At 35.4% G+C, this 27,536-nt stretch overlaps 1 protein-coding gene across 2 annotated transcripts in view; it reads left to right on the forward strand.

The window, feature by feature from the left end:
* EFR3A (EFR3 homolog A) overlaps positions 1-27,536 on the forward strand; it is a 95,759-nt gene that overhangs the window by 56,951 nt on the left and 11,272 nt on the right. For both annotated transcript variants that reach the window (XM_068525473.1, XM_068525474.1), the window contains 10 exons: positions 260-427; positions 4,619-4,733; positions 5,980-6,031; positions 7,399-7,571; positions 8,030-8,105; positions 12,642-12,803; positions 13,442-13,573; positions 14,780-14,847; positions 15,821-15,948; positions 24,083-24,174. In XM_068525473.1, the coding sequence (XP_068381574.1) occupies positions 260-427; positions 4,619-4,733; positions 5,980-6,031; positions 7,399-7,571; positions 8,030-8,105; positions 12,642-12,803; positions 13,442-13,573; positions 14,780-14,847; positions 15,821-15,948; positions 24,083-24,174 (1,166 nt within the window). The remainder of the gene's footprint in view (positions 1-259; positions 428-4,618; positions 4,734-5,979; positions 6,032-7,398; positions 7,572-8,029; positions 8,106-12,641; positions 12,804-13,441; positions 13,574-14,779; positions 14,848-15,820; positions 15,949-24,082; positions 24,175-27,536) is intronic.

Below are 27,536 nucleotides of genomic sequence, written 5' to 3' on the forward strand. Positions count from 1 at the left end.
TTTTGTGTGGTTTGTACCAAGGATTCAAACAGTGAGTTGCTCAGAGATGCCCAGTAAATGTTTGTTGGAATAGCTAGGAGACTTTCTTATTTAGGTATTTCTCATTTACTTTTTTAATGTGCTAGTTAGTTCATAAATTATGAAGTATTTCCAAGTACTTAGAAAATATGCAGAAATCTCTGTTGAGAAATAACGAAGATTGGTTTTGAGTGTACATTGCCGGAAAAATGTATCTGCTCACATCAGGGTTCATTTGCAGGACCCACAGTGCTGGAAGTCTTTAACACCCTATTGAAGCATCTGCGTCTCAGTGTTGAATTTGAAGCAAATGATTTACAGGGAGGATCTATAAGCAGTGCCAACTTAAACACAAGTTCCAAAGACAGTGATGAGAAGATTGTGCAGAATGCTATCATCCAAACAATAGGTGAGTACATTCCACTTTTCAAATTATTCTGGGAAACAGTGATTCAGAAAGCCCTCACGGAAGGTACTTGTCTCTTACGGGACATTAGTCAAAGGTGAATGATAGCTTAGACTTTTTTAAAAACTTTCTGTTTGGAAAATAAACAAACATAAGACTACGACAAAGAACACTGTATATACCCTTCACCCAGATTCATCTATTAATATTTTATGTCATTTACTTTATCATTTCCTTTCTCTCTCTGTCTGCCTTTCTCCATCCCTTTCTCCGTTTTTCTGTGTGTGTATGTATATGTGTGTATATATAGATATACACACATAAGCACATATATAAATATATACATATAGCGAGACATAGATACATACATATGCACATCTACATTTTTTTCCTAACCACTGGATGGTAAGTGCATGGCTCTTGACTACAGATTATTTTTCCAAAGAATAAACCAGAGTACTCTTACATAACCAGAGTACAGTTATCAAACCAGTAAATTTAACTTTGATACAGTACTTTAGTCAAACTTTCATATTTCAGTTTTGTCGTTTGACCTGATAATGTCCTTTATAGCATGTTTCTCCTTAGGTCCAGGATCCAGTCTAGGATCATTTAGTTGCATTTAGTTGTGATGTTTCTTTGGTTCCTTTAGATTGGAACATTTCTCTTTTATGATATGGGCATTTTTTAAGACTATAGGTCCCCCTGACCCCTCACTTAAAAAAAAAATATCCTCACGTGGGTTTGTTTGCTCTTTCCTCATGATTAAATTCAGGTTATGGGTTCCTGGCTGGATACTACGTAAGTGATAGTGTTCTTCTCAGATTATCACATTCAGAGGTACACAGTGTACACCTACTTCTCGCTGGTGATGTTAGTTTTGATCACACAAAGTATTGTTCTATTCCTCTGCTGCACAGTTTCCATTTTTCCCCTTGCAAATAATAAGCAGTCTCTGAGAAGATACTTTTAGGCCGTGCAGATAGTCTGCTCTCCATCCAAACTACCCCCTAGATGTAGCAACCATTCAAAATTCTTACCTGAACCAGTCTTTCCCGTGATGGTTACAAAATGATGGTTATCAACTTGGCACTCTCACTTGGCACTCAGTGTTCATTGTAAGCAAGAGCCCCTTTTTCTCCCTACTTATGTATGTAGGAATACATGTGTTTATCTATTTAAATACAGTGGTATGAGCTCATGGATTTATATTTTTATCTTCATAATTTATTCTGTACTTTTTAAATTATTATTATTATTTTGGTGGTCAAACTGTCCCAGATTTGGCCAGTGGAGCCCCTATTTTCTGTATCTTTGTAATATCCCCCCACATTTCTTTTAAGCACAGCCTTAGGTTCATTTTATACTTCCTGCCCCAATCCTAGAATCAGTCATTTCTCTAAGGAGCTGTGGTTCCTTTTAGTGGGGAGAGGCACTAGAGACCAGGATCTGGGTACTGATACTTAGGCTTTAATATCATATGCTTCCCCCTCCCCTCACACACACAAAGGGTAAAAGGATAAAGAGCTTACTTAAAAAAAAAAAAAAAAAAAAAAAAAGAAAGCCATGGGGAATTTTTTGGGAAATTAAAGATCAGACTGTATATAAATACAAATTAAAGCAATCAAACTCTTCCTACTTTAACCCTCCTCTTCCAATATTTTCTTTAGAGTATCCAGATCATATTTTAATGTAACTGTATGATTTCTAGGATAATTTCCAAATTGAGTTGTATTCTTGGGGTTTAGTACCTAATTTCTAGTGGTTACTAATAGTTTCTACTAATAATAGAGTCATATAAATTTATTCTGGAGCTCAGAATATTTGAGTAATATCCTACCTATGGGCCACTTGTTTATAATAGTCCTTTGGCATATTTAATACAGAGTTTTCCTTTGTTTATTTCTAAAGTTTTATGGATATGCATACATGCATTACGCATCCACATTCAGCACCTTTTTATTGAACATATTGAACTTACACCAGGCCGTATGCTTGGGCTTCTTGATGCACGTGGCTCCTACCTTGTGGATGCCTTTGGTTGATCTGCTTGGGGTAGTACCTCTGTTTCACCTAATCACAATCTCATCATGTGCATAGAAATTGTCCTCATTAGGGCAAAGGCCCAGAGTGTCTGTGATATTTTAAGATGGTATATCAAATCAGCTAGTCTTGTTTTCAGAGAATTAATTTAAATTGCTTTAGTGATTTCTAGTTAATTCAGTGTTACTGTTTTACTCTAGAGTATTTAATTTATTGTTTCTCAAGTATGTTGTTATAAAATGTATATACCACAGACAAGCAATATTTCTGTGACATAACACATTCAGAATAACGTGAAAATTAAAACATGAGAGAAAAACAGTGCAGTGTGGCACAGTGAATAAGACTTTTATTTAAATCAACTTCTGCTTTCCTCAATATTTTCTTTCAGAAGTTCTCAGTATTCTTTATTTATCAGATCACGTGAATATTGGTGGGACACAGAACAGGGCTGCTGTAGCTTTTGCACTTGAAGATAGGAGGCCTGTTGGCCAAGCTTTCTTTTAAAATAATGCTCTGCTCTTTTGGGGAGGCTCATTAGCACTTCTATTCAGCAGTTCAAATACAAACAATGGGAATAGAGAATGAGTTAACTTTCTGGCTGTCCTCACAGTTGACTTGTTGGAAAATTTCTGCCTTTGTGGTTAATGACCAACTTGCTTGGAACAGAAAATCAGTGTCCAGTTTTGTACAGTGATTAGGAACATACCTAATTGGGTTCTTGGAAAGTTGAAAATACCTTATAGAGAGGAAGCAGAGAGTAATAATAACATACATAGGCTTTGGAGATGAATAGATCTCACCTCAGGTCTTAATGTTAGCTGTGTAATTTCTTGTGTGAATTCCTAACCTCTCTTATCCTAATTTCCACAAGAGGAAACTGACACAAATAATAGTACCTGGATTCATAAGGTACTATTATTTGTTGCTGTAAGGATAGAAATACAAAGTAGCTTCCTACCCCCATAAATATGTGCTCAAGTGTTGGGTAGAATAATATACTTTATGCTGATTGAATAATGTTAAGATCATGAGATTTTTGATTGCTAGAGTATGTTATAAAGAGAAATGAGTTTTACCCCTAGATCTAATCAAAATGATAAATAGAACAATTTGAATTTATAGAAAGATATTATTAACTCCAGTAATACAGGCTGAAGAGTTAAGTTGAAAAACTAATTTACTCTTAAAGAAATATTAAAAATGTAGGTTTCTGTAATGATTATGTTGCATTTTAAGAAATGATCAAAAATAGCCAGGTTTTTTTTTTTGTTGTTTTTTTTTTAAGATTTTTAGAAATTTCATGTAATGTCTGAAACATTTATATTAACATATTTCCATACATATTTCCATACAAATACAAATATAAGATTTTTAGAAATTTCATGTAATGTCTGAAACATTTATATTAACATATTTCCATACAAATAACCCAATGAAAGTTTAAAAATAGCCAGGTTTTAATACCTGTTCTGATCTTTCAAAGAAACAACAGGGTTAAAAGTTTGAGTAAGTGAATTAAGTGTCCTAAGTCTTCTGTGACCAGGAAGTAAACTCTCCAAAGCTATAACAGATAAATTCAAAATATGCACAATACCCAAGAGTTCCTTGAGAAAAATGACAAATAAGTAAATAAGTTGAATTATGTATATTGAATTAATACTGAATTAACCCACAGTGTTAGACTGTAAACCTGGCTCATTATAATGACATTCTAGAACATTTCAACAATCCTGGGGAAGCCAAAGTAGTGGCTTAATTATTGACTTTCTTACTAGAACAGGAATTTAGGCTTACAAAATGGGAACAAGGGTTTCATCAGAAATACTACCAAAAGTTTTTTTTTTCCTTTTTCTAAAACTCCAGTCAATTCAAATTGATGATTTGCCACTGTTAACTGTATGCAAAAGACTTTCAAACATTTATCTTAATCTAAGCATTAGTCCATTAAACACATCTTATAATGTACATCATTAAATGATTTTCACCAAAGAAATTATAATATCTTTAGACTTACATGTAGCTCAAAGACATTATTTTACCACATATTGAAAGCTGTGGTTAAAAATATATTATGATTTTTTATTATATGGAAAAATAAACTTTTCCATTTGTAAAATTTATCTTAAATTTATCTTAATATTTTTATAGGATTTTTTGGAAGTAACCTACCCGATTATCAGAGGTCAGAAATCATGATGTTCATTATGGGGAAAGTACCCGTCTTTGGAACATCCACCCATACTTTGGATATCAGTCAACTAGGGTATGTGTATGTAGTTGTTCTGTGTTCTCAAACTGTAAACTTGAACTTAATCTTGTATTAAATTTTATCTTAAATCTATAAAATGTTTTGTCTTTTTACTCAGTAATAAAAGTCCTGTGGTGTTGTTATGGCACTAGATTGCTAAGCAGTTGAATCAACATTGCATGCTTGGGTGGGAGGAATTGGGAGACTGGGGTTGACACATATACATTATTGATACTGTGTATAAAATAGGCAACTGATGGGAACATACTGTATAGCACAGGGAACTCTACCTAATGCCCTGTGGTAACCTAAATGGGAGGGAGGTCCAAAAGGGAGGGGATATCTGTATATGTATGGCTGATTCATTTTGTTGTGCAGTGGAGGCTAACACAACATTGCAAAGCAACCATACTCCAATAAAAATTAAAAAACAAGACAAAACCAAAAAAACATTGCATGCTTTTAGAATCAGTTTTCAGTATATCATAAATTCTCAAATTTTCTTATATTGGCTAGGTGGAAGGTCTGGTCAGCCTGGGCATTTTCTATATATGTAGATTATTTAGGGTAAAGTTTCAAGTTTGTCACTGTGGAAGGAATGTTGACTTATTTCTAGAATTCTAGAACTGAAAGTTATTTTAAAGATCATATGTCTTGGCCCCCTCCCCTCATTTTATAGATTTGCTTTGATTTTACAACATGCTAAAGCTTTAATTTGTAAATATGTTTGTGTGTTGCTAATTTAATAAGGAAATGATAGTCTTATTTGACTTATATTTATTTGGCCATTAATTAGAGAACCCTTTCTTCATTTGTTAATTCTTTTTTGAAGAACTATTTATATAAGAATTATTTAGGCACATTCTTACCTGCTTATCAGTATATGTTAAATAGATGTTATGTTTGTCAATTATATTTGCAATAGATCTATTCGCCAATTTATAGTATCTTTTAATTGAGGTTGTTTTGTTGTGTATTCATACAGCTGACTTTTCATGTCATTACGTGCAGAGGTCTGTTTCCTTTGAGAGCCAATAGCTTTTTAATTTTTTTGGTTCAAATTTGACTTTTTTTTAACATATAACCCTTTAATTCATGTGGAATTTACTTTAGAGTATAAAGTGAGCCTTGACTTTAGCTAGTATGAAAATAAAATCTATATAGCTAATATGAATAGAGTTTTTAAATCAATAAATAATAATGTAAGGAAAGGAAGTTAATTACTCTTAATAAGATAATACCACGATTTTGTATATTTTAGGGATTTGGGAACCAGGCGGATTCAGATAATGTTGCTGAGATCTTTACTTATGGTAAGGAATTTAAGACAGGTGAAGAACACACTTAACCCTAAATCATTAAAGAGGTTAAAAGAATAGCTTCACATTATCAGTTTCTTTTTCTTGCATTATAAGACAGTATTTACGGTAAGTTTTTTTCCTGTGGTTTAGATACTTGAACATTATGCTTTTCATTCTTTAAAATTTTACTTTTATTGTTTATTCCTCACTTCTCCTGTCGTCTTATTTGATCTTCATAAGGATGAAACATACCGAGGGCAGGAAGCATTGCCATTTTATAGATGAAGATGCCTGGGCCCAGCTAGAGCCAGATTTGTCAGTCCTTTCCTATGTGATCTTTGCTTTTTTATTTGGATCTTGTTTAAGAGCTCCCTGCCTACTCTGATGATATGAACACATTTGTTTACATCTTCTTACAAAAGGTTTAAAATTCAGCTTTCCACATGTAGAACTTTGATCTGAGGTTTATTTTTGTATGTGGTATAAGATACGGATATATTTTTAGTTTTTCTAGGTGGGTAGTAATTGTCCCACCAATTTCTGCTCACTTATAAAATCACTTTTATCCTATAATGAGTGCCCAAATGTAAAATGTTAGATGTGCTATATATGCTAGAGTAATCCTGAATATAAATAGAGATTACCCACATGAAATTTCATTTGGTCCTAAGCCTTTTTATTAAATAAATTCCCTGAGTAAATAACCTTGTCTCTAATCCTAATTGTACTACATAGTCAACTGAATGAATTTCTATGTGGTATGGTTAAACTATTTAATAGCATTAAAGTATATGCTAATTGAAAGCTCCAACTTTAGACGTAGGGATACACTCAGAAATGTCACATCAAATAAAGAATAAAGTACAGCTTTCCAAAATGAAAATGCTTTCCTATTAACCTAAATTGCTTAATTTAAAATAAAAGAATTATTTGCCATTTTAACATTTTCAGGTCTTACCTGTGTTATTTGCTGCCTAGTCTCCTCATATCCATTTAGGACTGACTACCTGTTCCATATAGTCTTAGTCTCTCTGAGCCTCAGTTTTCTTTTACAAAATGGGGGTACACTAATGCCTAGCCTCATAGGAATACGGTAATGGTGAAGTTAATACACATATAGTGCTTAGATTCATGCCTGGCATATGGTAAATGTGTGCTATTATTAATTTTATTAACTCTATGAATGATGTTTTTGTAAATTCAGTAAAATCCTCATCATCTCACAAATTTCCTTTTAGTTTTTCCTTCAGGCTTGTGTCCATACTTGCTGTTTTCTCTAAGCTTATGGTTCTTATAAAACAGCTTGAGAGTTTTACCAAAGAAGGACTCATGGCAAAGGTTTTTTTGTTTGTTTCTTTGTTTTTCCTCCCTATAATCAGGTAACCTTTGGATACAAAGCAAAGACAATAGTTACTGCACTGCCGGGGTCTTTTCTGGATCCTTTGTTATCACCATCCCTCATGGAAGACTATGAACTGAGACAGTTAGTCTTGGAAGTAATGCATAATCTCATGGATCGCCATGACAATAGGGCAAAGCTTCGAGGGATCAGGTAATGTGCTATTTGAAAATAGGCTTAATGGTAATGTTTTCAGATTTCTAAGTATTGTAATTTTTTTAATCTAGGATTTTCAGGTTTTATTAATCCAGAATTTTATTTAATTGGTATTGTGACAATTTAATTATTAATATGTTTTAAGATAGTCAGTGTTGAAGGTCTTTTAATGTACTTTCAGAGATCTCATCTACTAGTAATCACTAGTTACATAAATTTTATTTTGGTTTTGCTTTAAACTTAGGAATGACGTTAGAAGTCAAGATTACTTTATGCAGTTCTACTTGATTAAACTTGGAATTCAGTCGTATTATTACATATAGGCTTATTTAAAGTGCTCATTGAAATGAGTGTTAAATAGTTCAGACTCCTAAGTATAGCTGATTCATCATATAAGATATGATATTATAACTAAATGTGCTGTTCATTAAAAATGATGCATTGATTGTCTCTAGAATAATACCAGATGTGGCTGACCTAAAAATAAAAAGAGAAAAAATTTGTAGACAAGACACAAGTTTCATGAAAAAGGTAAGATTATCTTCTGAAAAAGAATGCATGACTTAAGTTATAGCCATTTGAATTGTTAGGTAGTTTTATATTGATCGATAACCTTAAAATGAAGCCATAGCATTTTGGAGTTGAAAATCTGAAGCCATCTTCAACTCCCCACATTGCCACAACCGTCCTGATGGCGTCTCCTCCGGCCTGCGTTTAAACTTTGGGTTGTCGGTCTGCTGTGATAGTTCCAAATTTCTCCCTTTAAGTAAAATGTCTCTCTGTAATTTCTGCCCTGCCCTCCTCCCCACCCCAAACACAAATATTGATTTCGCTTTTAATGGGTCTTTAATAGACAGCTTCAAGCTTTTGAAAATACTTATCATCATTGATTAAATACATATAATGAGTATTTATTGTGTATTAGGCATTATTCTGTGCATTATTTGGGGTATAAAGGTCAGGTGGGCAGGATCTCTGCCTGTATAGCTAGTATTTAGCTAGATTATCATTATGATCAATTAAATTTTGTAGGCGTATTGGCAAATGGCTGAATTTAGAAAATTATGGCATCTAAAGTTATTTAGTATATCAAATAAACTTTCTGTGCAGTTATTCTTCATCCAAAGCTTGAGCACCTAGTATTGCCAGACGCTGAGCTCAGCATTGAGAGTTACAACAGTAAACATGCCATGTGTGCTAACTGACCTCAGTATAATCACAGTTTTGTCGAGCCTGGATCTTTAGAGGTGCAGAGAACAACAGACCTATAGGAAGATGGGTACAGATATCTATAATCCCTGATCATCTTTGGCTCTTTGTCAGACCCCGCTTTCTTCCTGTCACCATCTTTTATTTTTTTGTCCTTATCCGTTAATATCGATTGCTGTGTTTCAAGTTAATGGCCTCACAGTTTAAAAACTTCATTTGAAAAATAATTTACAAACTATCACCGTTCCTAAGTTAATGTGAATAAAAAGAATTCTTTAAGTTTGACTGTATTGTGTATGAAAAAAGTGGTTAATAATAGGTCAAAGGCATTAACTCTTTCCAACTTTTATTTTTTCGATATTTTATATCATCTAGTTAATCAAAGAAATTATTCCCCATAACTAAGGAACTTTTAATCGAGTGATAGAATGAATTTTAAAAATTTACTGATAGTTAATTTGGGGTTTTTTTACTTTAACATCATGACATTAAGCAATCCTGAACTTTGGGACTGGATTGATTTTATTTTATCTAGTATGATAGAAGTAATCCTTTGTGCTTAATTTTGCTAGCCAATCAATTTGAAAGGGTATGGTTTAACTGAAAGGTTAGACTATTTATTCCTTGTTAAATTTTGAATCATTAAACTGTTCTCTGAATTAGTTTTCCTTCCATTTTATAATTTAAAATAAATGGCTAAGCATTTGTTACCATTAGTATAAACCATTTCTTTAGTATATTTTTCTTTAGGAACAATCTGTTCACATTTTTCCTTTATCAAATTTTATTTTTACAATTGGATACCCTTTTTCATTTACTTTCTAATTTATTTTATCAGTAAAAATGTTGTTTGGTTTTCATATGCAACTTTAACTAGCCACTTATGGAAATTTCAATGAAGACCTGAAGAAAAAAAATTGAGGTCTATAGCCAGGGGACTGTGGACTGCCCTTTGGTTAAGAGAAGCTTGCAGTTTAGAATGGACAGTACCTTTGGCTTTTCCATGCAAGCATTATGTCCAGGCAGCTGAGTCTCAGATGACTACCCAGCCTAAAACTGCTCCATCGGAATGTTTTAGGGACATCTTAGACATTGGATCTAAGTTTGAGAAATTGCCCCAGGGCAAGGTGCCCTTACAAATTACATTGGGAGGTGCCCTTTCAGCTCTAATATCCTAATGAAGCTATTTCCAGATAAGAGAAAACAGCTGTTTCCACTCAGCTGTTCCAAACAGCTGTTTCCTCACCTGCCAGGGCTACTCTCCTAGAGCTAAATTCCTGGCAGAATGTCACTGTATGAAAGAGCTCTTGTTAGTGTTTTATCAATTAAGGATTATGCAGAAAAAAAGTACTTCTTATTATGAAATGTAAAATATATAGGCATTATTATTTTAATTACTTTTACGTGAACAGCAGTACAGCTAAAAGCATCCCACATGCCCATCTTGTTTACAACTCCATCTTCTCCCCAAGAGGTAATCACTGTTCTTGCTTTCATGAATATTATTCCTTGCTTTTTTTTCCTACAGTTTTGCCACCTAAGTGTATATCTGTATATCCCTGAACAGTACAGTGTCGTTTTATCAGTTTTTGTATTTTGTGTGAAAGGAACCATACCTTATATATTTTTTTATGTTTTCTTTCTTTCATTTAGCTTTATTGTGGTGAAATTCATTCACATGTGTAGCTTTATAGTATTTTATGACATGAATATACCACAAGTTACCCATTCTGTTGGTGGAATTATGAATTGTTTGCAGTTTGGGTTTGTTATGAACAGTACGGCTATAAACATTCTTGTCCATGTATTGTGCTGTATATAACTCTCATTTCTCTGATGCCTGTAGGAGAGAAATTGCTGAGTAATAAGTTATGCATGCTTCAAATTTACTAGACAATGCCAAACCACTTTTTGAAGTCATTATGTCTATTTGCACTATAATAATACGTAATGTTAGGTTTTAATTTTATCTAATATGGTAGGTATGTAGTAGGTAATTTTTAAAAAATAAACTTGAATTACTAAGGAACCCGAAGTTTAAACTCCCATGTGTGTAAGCACTGCTTTAATGGTTGTTAATGACGTTTAGGAACGTCAGATTTAAGAATAGGATTGGAGGTCATGAAGAACCTAGGGGCAAGAAGGGAATAAAGACACAGACCTACTAGAGAATGGACTTGAGGATATGGGGAGGGGGAAGGGTAAGCGGGGACAAAGTGAGAGAGTGGCATAGACATATATACACTACCAAATGTAAAATAGATAGCTAGTGGGAAGCAGCCGCATAGCACAGGGAGATCAGCTCAGTGCTTTGTGACCACCTAGAGGGGTGGGATAGGGAGGGTGGGAGGGAGGGAGACGCAAGGGGGAAGAGAAATGGGAACATAAGTATATGTAAAGCTGATTCACTTTGTTATAAAGCAGAAACTAACACACCATTGTAAAGCAATTATCTTCATCTCCAATAAAGATGTTAAAAAAAAGAAAGAGAAAGAAAAGGATTGGAGAGGGCCCAATACATAGACTGTTATACACCAGAGTATAGAGTCTTTTGAGAGAGAGACAAACTCTGGGTTCAGAAAGATGGAAACCAAAATGTCAGCTTCAGAAATAAAGAGGAATCTGTTAGGAGAGCATACATAGCTGTGTATCTGTAGCCGCAAAACCCCCCACTTGCTAATACTGAACCACAGACCTAAACAGACTTAACCAGTCCCTGGCGCAGCTGGACGACTGTGGCCACCCTCACCTGGGTGGGTCCATGTGCATGTTAAGTAGAGAACAGAGCAAAATGCGCACCTTTCAAGACAGGCTGGCGTGCAAAGACTGTGCTGCTGCTGCTCACTTCTTTCTCCTCCAGTGAGGAAGCAGACGAACCTTCTGAGAAACAGAAACTGAGCTTGGAGTGTTGAGCTCAGGCCCCTCCACGTGGGAATGAGTAGGCCTTACCCTGGCTGCACATTACAATCACGGGGGGAGCTTTATGCTTTAAAAACACCAATGCCTGGGCTTCGCCACTGACGGGTTAAATCATATCGGGGGTGGGCAGTGGTGAATAGTGGGGAGGAGGCATGGTGGTCCTTCCATTTCCCAGTGATCGTAGCTTACAGTTTGTGTTGAGAACCAATGCAACACGTTGAGTTAATTACCACATAGTAACTTGAAATGGGAGAAACTCTCTTATTTCTGTTAGCTCTCACTTGGCAGTTAGACCTATACCCAGGAATGCTTGAGACGGCAAGGCTTTTATATTCTTTATTAACATACTTAGATTGGTTTGGTTTAGAGGGGACCCTCTCGCAGTCCCTGGGGTGTGTGTGTAACCTCTTCCATCTACAGATGGGCTTATAGATGTGCCATCATCACTTCAGACAAAAGTGTAGCAGAACCTGGAGATGCTCTTCCCTGGACAGCTCTTAAGTCACCTCACAGGAGGTTGTTCCCTAAGGCGGGAGAGCCTGAGTCCATTTCCTCTCAGCCAAATGTTCTTTATCATTGCCAAAGCTCCCATAATTCTGCCATTCATTTCAGTTTTTCTCAAATCAGTCTATAATTTGCTTGTCTTTTCAAATTAGTATTAAAAACATTTTCATTGTTTACACTGGAACTGTTTCTTACTTGCTGTTTTTATTTAAGTTTGTCCTCAACTCCAATATTAGTTTGTAGTCATACATTGGTGTAGTTATTGACGTTAATAATTGGAATACAATTTGACCCTCCGATTATCAGCCTAAATCTCTTCCATGTTAAGTTATGTAATAAGATAGCTACTTTTTAAGAGGTTATATGTGCATGTAAAATCTGCCTTGCTACATTTTAAGCAAAATTATCTTTTTCCTCTGTCATTCCCCTTTTCAGAATGGGCAACAGCTATATCGGCACATTTATTTGGGCTGTAAAGAGGAAGACAATGTTCAGAAAAACTATGAGCTACTTTATACTTCTCTTGCTCTTATAACTATTGAATTGGCCAATGAAGAAGTGGTTATTGATCTCATTCGATTAGCCATTGCTTTACAGGTATGTTTTCATAACCTTTCATTGAAGAAAGGATTCTTTCATGAATTAGACACCCATCTTTAAAATATTATTGCCTTTATCCAAGGACATGAGTTTTTTAAGTGAGATGTCTAGTTTTAAGTCTAAAATACTCAAGGCTACGATCCCATTCATTTATCCTTTTAACAAATGTTGAGTAAGTATTGACTGTGTGCTCACTGTTGTTCACGGCCACCGGAATACTGTGATGAAAAAGACAACATGGTCCCTGTGCCCATCCTAGCGGGGAAGGTGGTCGTTAAATAATAAGAATTACATGTATGTCGTTGTTTAATTGGCGTTTAAGTGTTACGCAATAACAGGACAGTTTGCAACGAGAATATATATATTTATTTTTATATATCTTATATATATTCTGCCCACGCCCACGTTTAGGAAGGGCTTTCCTAAAGAACTGTTTGAATTGAGAGATTTAAGTCTCTTATAAATGGGCATTTATTCTCTTTTTAGAATTTTTTTTTAAAAAAAGCTTCTTATAAGGGGACATTTTTGTTAGCATTCCGAACTACCTGCAGTTTTTTAGTATAATCATAGAGAAAATGCTAATGAAGCGTAAGACCTTGATCTTTCAGTGTTTGTTTTTTGGTTTTTTATTAAAGGACAGTGCAATTATCAATGAGGATAATTTGCCAATGTTCCATCGTTGTGGAATCATGGCGCTGGTTGCTGCATACCTCAACTTTGTAAGTCAGATGATAGCTGTCCCTGCGTTTTGCCAGCATGTTAGCAAGGTAATGTATTTAGAAAAGCCCTCGAATTTGATTTTTGTACAAAAGTGGTGGATTTTCTTCCAGTGATGATTATTTTTAATTTTGGTGATTATGTACCGAATTATTAAGATAATGCTATAAAAGTATGCATGACTTTTTCAATAGTGACATAATCGACACTACAGCTCTAACTATGACTAGTGTTATGTTTTCTTTGATGCCTGTTGTTGTATTAGAATTTTTCTGTGTAATGGTTGAGTAGAATATATGATTTTCTTCTAAAATACTTCATGTGATTTCTTATATAATTGTTTTCCTTTTTAAACCATTATGAATCATAGTATCTAATATTTCTTTAATTATACTGTTTTTATTGTTATTGTTTTAAACCAATCTACTTGAGTTAGATCTCAAAAGTTGAATAATTAATATGCCTCTCAGAGATTTGTCCTGTGTCATTCAACTGTATTTAGCTTTCTCAGCAGTAATTCATTAAATAGTTACTTGCATGATTTAATATACATTTCAGAGCTCCTAACTTACCTGGCAGAAAAAGTCCACTGTAGTTTTTATTCTTTAAAAACATCTTTCAGGGAGAACCTCATTTTTATGAAATTGGAAGCACATCTCTCAGTCCTTGCTAAAATGTAGGCTTTTAGAGCATTCTAAGAAATAAAACTCATTCCTTCATTAAACAAATGTTTGAGTGAATATTTGACATCTGCCATTAGAGATACAAATGCTGTGAAAGCAGGGTCCCCCTTTAAGTGGCTCCCAGGTGAGTGGAGGAGCCAGACCTCACAAGAGCGCTGAGACCACCTGCACGTGCTGCAGAGAAGGTGGTGCAGAGGGGGGGTGACAGCGAGGGCCTGGTGCTTGTGAAGGTATTTCCCACATGGGGCGTTTGAGAAAGTACAGCTTCTAACCCCTCTGTAGTAGGTTTAATCAAATGTAATGTATCCTCTTTTTTTTTTTTTTTAACAACCTGTATTATTTTACTATCACAATTTTGTTACCTGCTGACTTTTTAAAATAATAAATGTGAAAACAAAATGAACTCTGCTTTTGGGCTCTAAATGTAGTTTAAATTCCAAAATAAAGTGACGGTATTTTGTATAAATGTTTAGATTCTGTTTCTGTGTTTTTAGTTTTCCAAATTTTTGTGGCAGGGTCCTGAGGAGTGAGGTTTTTGATTTTTATTTTGTTTTGTTTTTGAATATTTTTCAGGTTATTGAAATCCGAACTATGGAAGCCCCTTATTTTCTACCAGAGCATATTTTCAGAGATAAGTGCATGTATGTTAATTCTTTACATTTTAAGGAAGGGGCACTGACTTGGGAAACCAATCAGTGATAATTACAAAGGAGTAAACTACTGTTAGAGTAATTTTCTGGTGTTTTAAAATATTCATCGTTTTATGTTTCTGTCATTTAATTCATCTAACTTGTTTCTCTTGCTATAAAAGTTCTTGTACAGTATAAATGTAGACTCATGAACACATGGAATCAATCTTTGATGAAAAAAATTTATCTTACCTTTTTTTAATATGGAGGTATATCTCTTAAATATAGCATGTTCTGATATATAAGTGAACACTCCTTTAAGAGAATACAATATCCTGTTCAAGACTCTCAATAACTGACAACAATATTAATAAAGCTGTAGGAGAAAGAATGTATTACGGAAAATCAGTGTTATACCCTGAATTTTTTTCTTGCTGTCCAAACAAAAAAATATATATGAAAAATACTTTATTCAAACTTTTGGGCTCTAAAACCAGTTTAATATTGAAAGCATGCGCATAAGATAATATTAAGCAGTTTGAAAGGAAAGTGAAATCGTAGGTCTTAGCCAAGTGCTTCCTATCACTTAGTTGGCTAATATCTTCTTCATTAACAGTCAGTGAGCTTCATTTTTATTTTCTTCTCTCAGTAGATTTTTAATTAGCATGAAAGTTAAAGCTGAATTTAGTCCTCTTCATCATTTAATGTGTGAATCCCAGTGGAATCATGTAAGGCTGGCTTCACCGTTGGGACGTTACTGGGGAAAGAATCAGCAGAATGCTTCATATATGGGTCCACGTACCATATGTTTTTAAAGAGCTCAAATTAGCCACCTAAAATACACTGATTTTTCTATTACTAATTACAGTTTAAGTTGCATTTATATTTATATTTAGGCCTTGATCTAAAATGTTTATATGTTAACTTATTTTTGCCCAGTAATTTAAATAATACTAAATGACTTCTTTTTTGATCAACTTGACAGGCTTCCAAAATCTTTAGAGAAGCATGACAAAAATTTGTACTTTTTGACCAACAAGATTGCAGAGTCACTAGGTGGCAGTGGCTATAGTGTTGAGAGATTGTCAGTACCGTACGTACCACAAGTAACAGGTAAGAGGAAGGTAATTAGAACTCTAGTGATTATGTGTCAGCAATATTTCTGTTAGCCCAGTTAGAAAGTTAATTATGTTTGTATACTTACTAGCTTAAGAGAATTTACTTCTATTTTAAAATTTTGCTCTTGAAAACCTTTAGTAAATCTCTAAAAACATGTATATGATTTTATCATGAGCATATTGAATCCTCAAGTGATTGTTATTATTATACTTCATATTTTATTGATATTATACTGAATAATATTATCCTTTAAACAAAGAAGCAAAATGAGATCTTTACTCTTTAAGCAATATTGTGTTTAACTTAGGGAAATTGGTGAAAATTGTTTAGTTAGTGATTTGTGACTATTGACCTTAACGAATTATGTAATTTTTGTCATTTGAAAGAGTGCAGACTATTTGCTATGTAAAGAAATCTGCAAACTTGTTAAGTTAAGAATATGTTTTGCTCTGTGCATTATGTATTTCCTTCCGTTCTTTTCATTGCCTGAGATAATTCTGTTTTGTTTCAAGGCAAAACTGCATGGTGTCTTGCATTCAGTTTTTACTTTGAAAACTAAAATCGAAGAATTTTTATCTTACACCTTCATTTTCATTTGATGGCTGTAAAAATATTAAATTTGGTAGAAAAACTAGTTCTTCCTTTGGGGATACCTCTGTTCTATAAGAGAACTGTTTGATTTCAGTTAGGTAGTTTTCTGGATTAATCACTAGAAGTAGCACAGTCTTTGGGAATAGCCATCTTTTTATAATGTGGATCCAAAGTATATACATTTATTACAATGATAGTTGTTTATAATAGTCTGAGATGTTAATGAAAGCTTTTCTTTTAAATTCCATAGTATAGAAAATTCTATTGCTCATGAGTTCCTTGGCGAAATAAAAGTGCTAAGAATAAAACATGAGTAGAGCTTTGTAATTTAAAAGAATTTTTAAAACGGACTTTTAAAATATTTCATTCTTATAACTTGGATTTAGCTCTCTTTCCTTCAGGCAAAAAACCTCATAAACCCAGGCACAAGTACAAAGGTAAATCCAAGTGTCAGTTTGGCTTGCCCTTTCCCTCACCTGTCCTCTAGGAAAATAGCTTAATACAATTTGCCTTCTAGAAAATGGAGCCAGTGGCCTGTATATTTTATATAGTTGTGAGTTCAGTTATTATTTTGCTCTACGTTCCCCATAGCTGTAGTTTATTTTCACTCCTTGTTATTTCCTTTTACCCTATTCCTTTAACTCTAAACAATTTTTAATGAAAATTATGGTACTTCTTTTAAGAGGTGGTTTGCTCTTCCCATTTCCTCCCACCCCTGAAAATGATATATTCTCTTTCTTAATGCCTCCCTATCATTGACTAGGAGAATTCTGAGTATTTCAGCATATACTTAGTTACATAACTGCACAGAAATCCCTCAGTATAAATAAGGTTTTTCTGATTTATAAAGATTTTGATAGTTTAGAGCCAGTCCGTGGCATGTGTGTCCTGCCTTAATGCAGAAGGAGTCAGAAGATATAGTGATACTTTATGGGATAATCAATCGGTTATTAAAGTTTCCTTCTGCTGTATAACCATCAGATATTCATTTTAAAAAAATAAAGGATTTAAGAACAATATATCAAAAGAAAAAAAACAAAATAGTTTGTTGTGTGTCATGCATATACACCCATCATCATCAAAATAGTAGCTGCCATTTATTAGGCACTAACTGTATGCCAGTCACTGTGATAAGCACTTCGTATTCATGTTCTCAATTAATCTGTAACATAGTTTGGTGAGGAAGGTAGCCCTGTCTTTGTTTACAAATGAGGATAGTGAGACTGAAATTAAATAATTTGGTTAGGTAAGACCACTAGAATTAAGTGCCTTGCCTGTTCAGTTAGGTGCTTAATAAATTGATTTTTGCCAACTGTGTGCTCAAAGATTGTTCAGTCATCCATATTGATCCAAGTTTATTTTTTTATGTATTCCACAAACCTTTACTGAGAGTCTACTATATATCAAGCACTTTTCTGACTTTTGGGGGTAGAAAGATGTTAAGGTTCAGTCCCTATCCTCAAGGATTAAAATCTGGTGGAGAAGACAGACAAATGATTGAAATGTAATGGTAACTGGTTCTAAAGAAAGAAGAATGGTCTGCCTAAAGCTTACTGAACTGTTGGTGACTGACATATAGTAAGTGATCAATAAATGTTAGCTGATTATTGCATTTTCCTTTTATCTCAAATCAACCTAGAATTTGAGTTAATAGCGTATGTCTAGGTGTATGCTAAATGCTCCTCTGTGAGGGGGTACAGTACTTAATGAGTACTTACAGTGTGCCAGCTGCTGTGCAAACAGAAGCAAAAATGAACAAGACAGGTAGAGGTTTCTGCTTTCACAACACTTATAGTCATTCCTAACGGGTTCCTCATCTGGACCACAAAACACAGAAGATGATTTTGAGTGACGTTTTTCTCAGTTCTCCCAAGATGGCACTTCACCAGTTTTATTCGAGATGCGTAGGAAAGAAGTTAATTCATTGTACAATTTGTCTAACAGGACAGTTGCAATATGCCTTAAAGGCTATGATCAGAGAGGTTTGGGGTCCTCAGGCAGCACCTAGGAGAGTGTTTGGTCCAGGTTTGGTGACACAGATGTCTTCCAGAGGAAAAAGTCCCTACGCTGAGCCTGAAGCAGGTGTTAGGCAAGTGAACTGTGTTTCATGCAGAAGTAATCGCATATGTGGAGGGAATGGAGGTAGGCAAGAACATGATTTTTCAAGGAATTAGTATAAAGTTAGTCTACTTGGAGGGAATTGGAAGAGTAGGGTTGGGAATTGTAAAACCAGGTTAAATAGTTTGAACTATCCTAAAAGCAATGGGGAGTCATTAAATGATTTTAAACAGGGGATGGCATGATAAGAGTTGCATTTAGAAATGTTACTCTAGTTGTAGTTTAGCAAACTGAAGACGGGACAGCCATTTAGAATACTCTTCAGTAATCTCCAGGAGAGGTGGCAGTGACCTGTACTAAGGAGGTCCCAGTGTGAATACAGGAAAGTGAGTGGACCCTAGAACACTGCAAGAGAGAATCTATAAACAGTTGAGTGATACGGTGGTGGGGGTGGGGCAGGGAGAAAGGCAAAGATTTTGTCTAGGGCTCTACCACGGACATTTGGGTGCTTGGTACAGCACCAGGAGGAAGAGCAGACAGAGCTTGTTTGCTGCTTCATTTGCTTGCTTTTTGTTGTTTTTGTTTTAGGAGGGACGGGTGGCGTGACTGGGTTTAAGTCAAGAAAGAAAGAAGTGTGCATTTCAAATGTAACTGTCTATAAGTAGTTTTGAGTCTTGGGTGATAGAAGGATGGACTTTTTATTAACAGAAATGAATAGGGAAGAGGGAGTAGTTTTGGAGTTCAGCCTTTTGTTGAGTGTCTCGGACAATGGAGCATCCAAGTACGGTAGGGGTCAGGACGGTGTTTTGTGTGAGAGATTAGAGGTTATGATGAGAATTTTGAAATTGGCAGTATAGGGAATTTTGCAAGAGCTTTCAGGAAAGATGACTTCTCAAAGTGAAGAAGTGAAGAGAGACTAGAGTGGCTTTGTTCTACCCTTGCTATGTGGCCTTGGGCATAACCCCTTAATCTCTCAATGACCCCACATCCTCATGTGAAGCGAGGACCATAGCCCTGAAGCCATTTCGCTCAAGTGGGATATATACGTGAAAGTACTTTTAAAAACTACAAAATGCCATATCAGTATAAGAATGTTATTAGTATTTTTTTAATGTCTTAATCTTCCAGTTGGCATTTTGAATTTTGTTAATTTGTTTTATTGATTAAAAGCACTTATAACACATGGATGCCTTTATCTGCTTTATCAAAACCTCCATTATTTTCCTACGAATATCTGCTTATAAAAGGATTTTCATGTATATATCCTATCTCTCCTTGTAGAGGTTTTGTTTTAAAGCTTGTTTTAGAAATAAAAGATTGTCTTTTATATTACACTGGCATTTTATTCATGGTGACAATGGTTTTTTAGGTTCTTTTCATTTTATAAATATGTATTAGCTCTAGATGGAATTTTGTGTTTTTCTACAGGACTAAAAAAAGTATATCTGTATAAGTAGTATCAGCATTAAACTGACATTTTAAATTTCGTGTAGATAAATTATCTGTGAAATTTCATTTTGCCCCAGTTAGCTTTTTCATTGAATCTGAATAGTATAGTGGCCCTAATTACATTTGTGATTTATTATATACAGTTAAGTAAGTTCCTACATCTTATTTTTTATATAGCCATAGAAAATTATATTGAGTAATTTAATGTAGTTCTGCGTTATACTTGTATTCAGACTGTTTTCTCTATTCTTTAGCCATCTGAATGCAGTTATATACATTACACACAGATACACCAGGTGGCAGCAAAATATCACTGAAGGACGTTAGGCCTCGCTCTCTCTAAGTATTACTTCTAAAACCCAGGTTCTAATTAAAAACAAAAAGAAGAAACAACGATTACCATTGTGAACGGCAGATTATAGGAAGCGGAGAGGGAGAAGGGATGGGAAAATGAAAGGGCACAGAAAGTGGTGTCTGGGACTCCCCCAAACCAACCTCAGGAAGGGAGGCAAGGGCCTCCCGAGGGGGTGCGTACGTCAGGCGCTGAGATGGTGACAGGGTGGTTCTCGAACTGGCCGGACAGCGCAGTCCACGGAGGCTGCAGTGATGCTGCGTTCCAGCAGACGTTGAAAGGCAGGTCAGGAACCCATGTGGACGGCCCATGGAAACAGGAGAGTTATCTTTGGTAAGCTCTGTTTTGGAAAGCTTACTTCTGTGTAGATGTACAAGATATCTGATGATAGTTGTATCTGGGCTTTTTCTGTCACCTACAAGCAGGTTGCTCTACAGGTCAAAAGAAAGAACTTTCTGAGAATATATTATTAGAGTTTCCCACTGAATTTCATTTTCTTCCCTAATCTCTGCTCACTATACTTCCCTTCTCTTCTTGTTGATTTTTGTCCCTCAGTAATCCCTCTCCTGCCTCTGTACTTCTCCTTTCCTTTTTATTTTTATCTTAGGCTTCAATTTGACTTTTCTCTGCAACCATCAGCCTTTGTATATTAACCTAGAAATTCTTGTGTGGGTGGGAAGCAGGCTATTATTTACTCCTCATTTTGAATTCTGGTAAGACATTGAAAGTTGGCGTGATTAGAGGGTAAAAAAGCAAGTCAGCAGTGATGACCACATACTATTTTGTGGCAGTTCCATTGATGTTTGGTCATTAGCTTTGGTGATTTATATTAGTGCATGTGATCATGAAGAAAAAGTAGAAAAAGTACAGTATCTAGGCTACCTCAGTAATGGCCCTATGCAAGAGATATAATATTTCCAGCCTGAAAACTGTAGAAAAACGATAGGTAATAACTTGTCACAGATATAGGTCTGTGTTCCTCCAGCCTTCACCCAGCAGAACCTGAGTAACTGGTGTGTGCTAGATGCAGACACAGAGTCTGCCCCTGAATTTCTTGTATACTTGGGGACATAAGACATTAAGTCATATGTCTGTACTTCAAGGCCCACTAGATGAATAAAGGGTGATGATGATTGAAGAGTGACAAGGAAAGATCAGTCATAACTGAAAGTAAATTTTTGTAGCTAGAAGAAAGAGGGATAAGTAAAAATAATTAGAGTGATATTTAAGATTTAAAGGAAGCAATGTAATGTTTAACCAGGGCTTGAAAGGTGAGAATCTTTACAGTGGGGAGGACATAAGAAAGGGCAGGTAATAAAGGGCTTCCAGTAGGAGTTTCTGTTTGTAGACAAGCATGTAAGGCAGATGTGCCAAAGCCTGCTCAGAGGTTGGAGAATAGGCACGTTTGCCTTAAACACGAGATAAATAAGGGAGCAGCTCTGAAGTTACTGTTGGCAAGATCTGACTGGAGAACCCAGATGCCTTTGTACTTCGTCAAGCAATGGGCAGATTTGCTTGGGGGAGTGATGTGGTTAGTGTTTTAGTGTTTAAGAAGCTCATGGTGGCATAGAGGAAAAATTCTAGAAAGGTCTGTTATCAGTCAGGATAGACGGGGTCAGTGGTTCTCAACTGTGGGTGATTTTGCCCATCCCACGGAACATTTGTCAACCCTAGAGACATTTTTAGTTATCACCACTGGGGCAGGCCTACTGGCATCCGGTGGGTAGAGGTCAGGGATGCCACCGAACATCCAGTGAGGCACAGGACAGTCCCCACGGCAAGAATTACCTGGGCCAAAATGCCACTAGTGCCAAGGCTAAGAAACCCTGGCTAGGTTGTGCTGTGAGAACAAACAGTCACAGGTTCTTAGTAGTTTAAACCAGTGAAGATGTATTCATCGCTCCAACTAACTGTGCATAACTTCATGTCATCCGTATTCTGGAATCCAAGCTGACGGGATAGCCGCCATCTGAAATGTTACTCATACTTTACTGGCCAGAACTACGTACACAGTCCCTCCTAACCACAAAGAGGCCAGGAATTGCAATCCTACTATGTCCCAGAAAGAGAGTAAATTGCCGTATTTGATTAACAGCATTAATTACTGCCATGGAAGGCTACCTTGGAGTAGAGGAGTAGTCAGTAAGAAAGAAGCTAGTTTCTTTATGTTGGCCTTCTTTTAGTTCATTCTTCACCCCTTCAGAAGGATAAAATCACAGTACAGTTGATCCTTGAACAACACGGGTTTGAACTGCACGGGTCCACTTATACACAGATAATTTTCAGTAAATACATACTGCAGTACTATATGATCTTCAGTTGGTTGAATCTGTGAATGCAGAACCATGGATATGGAGGGCCGACTAAAGTTATAATGCAGATTTTTGACTGTGCAGGGGTCAGTGCCCCAAGCCCCCATGTTGTTCAAGAGTCAACTCTATATACAAAATGAGATTAGAAAGATGGAGTGTTGCCAGATGATGAAGTGACTGACTGCGCTGTTCGACTAAGATTCTAGACCTGAGCTTCCTAGTTGTTATTGGGAGCTTTACAAGCTGGATATTTATCTCCTTAGTTCTTCAGGTAGCTGGGTCGGGCCTGGGGTAGTCAGCTTGCAGTGCGAGCAACCTCTTCCTTTTATCTCCATATGCCTTACACGTATTATAATTATATATGTGTGTTTTGATGTGAAAAAACTTGCAAAGCTCAGCATTAGTCAGTGGGCTGGATTTGTTTTTTTTGTTGTTTTTTTTTTTAAATAAATTTATTTATTTATTTATTTATTTATTTACTTATTTTTTTTTGGCTGCATTGGGTCTTCGTTGCTGTACACGGGCTTTCTTCAGTTACGTCGAACAGGGGCTACTCTTTGTTGTGGTGCACAGGCTTCTTATTGCGGTTGCGGAGCACGGGCTCTAGGTGTGCAGCTTCAGTAGTTGTGGCTCGCGGGCTCTAGAGCGCAGGCTCAGTAGTTGTGGCTCACGGGCTTAGTTGCTCCGCGGCATGTGGGATCTTCCCGGACCAGGGCTTAACCCCGTGTCCCCTGCATTGGCAGGCGGATTCTTAACCACTGCGCCACCAGGGGAGTCCCTGGATTTGTTTTAAAATTATAGTTTAGTGTGAAAAAGATTTATTTTAGAACAACTCTACTGGTAGTATAGGAGGGAGTGTTGTATTAGACCAGTTAGTAAGCTATCCTCAGATCTAGGTAAGAAAAGATAAAGATTTTTGAATGATGGCACTCTTGGAAAATAAATATGGCATTGTGGAGATACTGGAGGTTTATTAGAGATGTTAAAATTGGGTTTAGAACATGTCGAATAGAATTGGTTAATAGAGAATTGGGAAGTTTGAACTGGATGTGGAACTGGAGATGTGGAGGGCTAACTGTAAAGTGCTGTGCTGATTTTCGACTGTGCAGGTGTCAGCACCCCTGACCTCCATGTTGTTCAAGGGTCAGCTGTATTAAACTGAGTTCAGCCATCAATTTTATTTTTTTAATCTGCTTCACGACATATAACAGTCTGAGAGCGCACTGTTTCATATATTTAGTAAAAGAGCAAAAAAGGCAAAAAATGGTCTTAACTTTCTGAAAGTTTAAATCTGAAATAGGTGGAGTTTATAAGTGACATATCATTCTAACTAGCACATAATGGGGGAAATGTTTTAAAATTTTAGATGAAGATCGACTTTCTAGAAGGAAAAGTATTGTGGACACCGTATCCATTCAGGTGGATATCTTACCCAACAGCATTCCTTCAGATGATGTGGTAAGTTGCTGAAAGTTTATGATGAAGTACTGTCTGAGATAGACATCAATTTAAAAGAACTTTTTGCCCCTCCACACTTCTAAACAGGATCAAATACAACTCTGATTTATCCCTAAATCAACAAAATTGTTAGTAGAAGTTAATTTGATTTAGGCTTGAACTTATTTATAATTTATTTTACTGAACTCATTTCATATACCTATAAAGATACATAAACTTAATATTGTGTGTTATGATATCACTAGATTTCACATTGTAGTAAAAGGAACCAGAAGATAGAACTAAGTAAGTTTTTTTAATAAGTAAGAAATGCTACACAAGGCCTGTTATTAAATAAGTAGGCCCTCTAATCCTATTTATTTTTAAAGATTTATGAAACATAAGTTGTGAAAATAAATGGAATTATACACTCTCATGTGAAGCCAAATGCTCACTACTTTTAGAAAGTTTCAGAATTTCACCTATGAGAGAAATTTTTTTATCTTTTTGGATAGTGAATATAGTGAATTTAACATAGGTTAAGCTGTATCAGTGACCTGTGTACTCTTTAAGGAGTTATTTGAAACATCATAGATTTAATGTTCTCCTCCTGTTTCAATAGAACACAAGAGTGTACCCAACTGAGTTATAGGAAGAAAAAGCAGCCAGTATTCTCTAGGACTTGTCCACACAAATCAGCAGAGAATTTTTTGATAGTCAAGTAAAAATGCCAATGTGCCAGCATGTCAAGTCAGCCTCCTCCTTGTGGTTTATCCATTGTTTGCCTTCCTAGGTATTTCATTATTTCTCATTGGTACAATGTAAATAGCTAAAAGAATATCCATGTAAGAAAAGAGGAAGGAAGTTGTCTGAATTCATGCTTTCTCAGCCTCCTTTCTCCCTCCTGCTTCCAATGCCTGCCAGTTAATTTGTCTTCAGGAATTAAAACTATTTGGTGGCCAGGGTACAGCCAATTAATTTATATCTTTCATGCTTTTAACTCCCTGTTATGTAAAATTAATCAGTTTTATCAAGGAATTATCTGCAGAGCATCAGAGTAGTTGGAATAGGCAGTTAGTGTTCATTTTGGAACTTGGGGCTTTAAGGTTGGTTTAGAGTTTCTTACCAGTTTGAGACTCAGGAAAAATCATCTTCCCTAAATTTCACCTCTTCAAAGCCATTTTAATTTTTACACTCCTTACTAGCAAGAAGGATATCTTGCTAGCGATATCTTTCGGTGATTATGAATTTGCTGCTATTACCTTTTGAGGGAAGAAATTCATCCAAAGCCTTAGTTTATACTTGTCAAGAGTGCAGTCTATTTTATTGACTGATATTTTTCCATTTGCCTTTTGTTAACCATTTTTATTTCTTTTAAAAATACATATATAGCACTTTAAATGGTAGCAAAGAATCAGTCTATTTTGATAAAATGAACTGAAGAAACATTTGCATGAAGACAACATAGGAGGAACATTCTTGAGCATGAATTTTACATTAAAAGTTCATTAATACATTTGTTAACTTATTAAAGATCCTTTTGTTTTATCTTTGCTCTAACTATAAATCCTAAGTCAAATATGCCTCACCCTGAGTATTTGAAAAGTTAAGTACAGTTTAGTATATAAGATTTACTTGAGCACATTGGAGTTTCAAACTCATTTACCATTATGGTATCTGATTTTGTGTATTAGGAATGGTCGTTGAAACACCGGAAGACAGAATAACAGTACCTTCTAGGCTAAAACTAACTAATTTCATTGTGTGGACAGGAGAAAGTGTCATCAGTTAGGTATTCACCAGTTAATGGTGTAACAAAATATCAAACTAAGAATAAGTATATTTGCAAACAATGAATCAAATTAAAAAATTGCTCATTTGAAAAATGGCTCATTATTTCATCAAAATTACTTGAAATTGTATATACATAATCCCACTTAGTCCTCAGATATATTTGATACCTGCTTTTAGAGCTTGTAATGTTGTTTAGATGGAGATCATAGCAAAACTTTTGTTTTCCCTAGATATAACTCAGCTTATTACTATGGTCTATTAAAATACCTGGTTCATTTCTGAGGTATGTGAGTCCTGACATTTGCAATTCAAATTTTAGCCCACCATGAATCACTTAGTGAACTTCTCCTAAAAATTGCACTATATATGTATAAAGATACCTAATTAAATTAAGGTATTCAAGAAGATAAATGGCTAAAACATCTATTTATTTCAGCGGCGTCTCTGCCTCCTGAAATTAAATGATCAGCTTGACTAGTAGAATAAAGCACCATAGGCGTGATTCTTTGATGCTGGGCAAATGCATCATCATTATCCAAATTAAGGAAAACAACGAACAGAGAAGAGTTATTAGATAAAGTACTCTAGCTTTTCAATACTCTAGCTTTTCACTTATCCAGGATTGAACAGGTAATAAGTAAAAATTCTACGTAATAAGAATTCTGGCCTTCTAGCTTCTCCTATGTTCTTTGTCCTATACTATAGTTGATCCTCAAAAGTCTAAAGCTCTTAACCAGTTGTAAGAACAACTTTGAAGTACTGGATTGCTTCTAGGTACAAATAATTGACCAGCCAGAGCCTAATCTTATATATCTGCTCCAAATGTCTAGAACAAAGCAACTGAAGACTCCCAAGTTGAATCTGACTTCAACTAGAAATATGAGCCCTCAGTAGAAAAACCGAGGTAGCAGAACTCTTGCTGCTTGATTTCCAGCTAAATCCTTTGTACAGAGAGCTAAGGTGCAAAGCATGAAGTCTTTTGCTTTCACTAGTCTTGCTGCCTTAGACTTAGCAAAAAGAAGCTCATGAGCTAAAATTAGGGATGACCAGAGTCCAAGGCGAGTGCTCATATATCATTTCTTAACTTTTATTCAGAGATACTATAGTAACTGGATATATTATTCCTTCTGAAAATGTGCTAGTGCCACAAAAAGTATTACTGACTTTTTATGTAAGCACTTGATTTCATACCTTTTACATGTCTCAAAGCAAGCGAGATTTGAAAACTTCAAGTTAAAAGGGAGTTTCTGGAGAATAAGACTCGGTGGTTGACCTTAAAAGATCCAGAATATAATTATTTTTAAATGTTGGTTAACTGTACTCATTGAACACTTCCCAAAGTAGTGATTTTTTGCTTTAAAATTTTTGCATTTAAAGTTCTAGATTATTTCATTTTTGATTTTTAAACTGTATGTGGTACCAAAATTATAAAGAGTATAGAATACTTAGTTTTCATTTATTACATAGCTGAAGCTGCATTTATATATAATCTCTGCCTTGAATATTGGTTGGGTTGCCTTAAAGGTTGCTAATTCTGCCAGCCTAACATCAATCTGTAGGCTTCTTTGGGGAACCACTGTGGTAGACCA

Source organism: Eschrichtius robustus, chromosome 17, assembly GCF_028021215.1.
Source record: "Eschrichtius robustus isolate mEscRob2 chromosome 17, mEscRob2.pri, whole genome shotgun sequence".
Taxonomy (NCBI): domain Eukaryota; kingdom Metazoa; phylum Chordata; class Mammalia; order Artiodactyla; family Eschrichtiidae; genus Eschrichtius; species Eschrichtius robustus.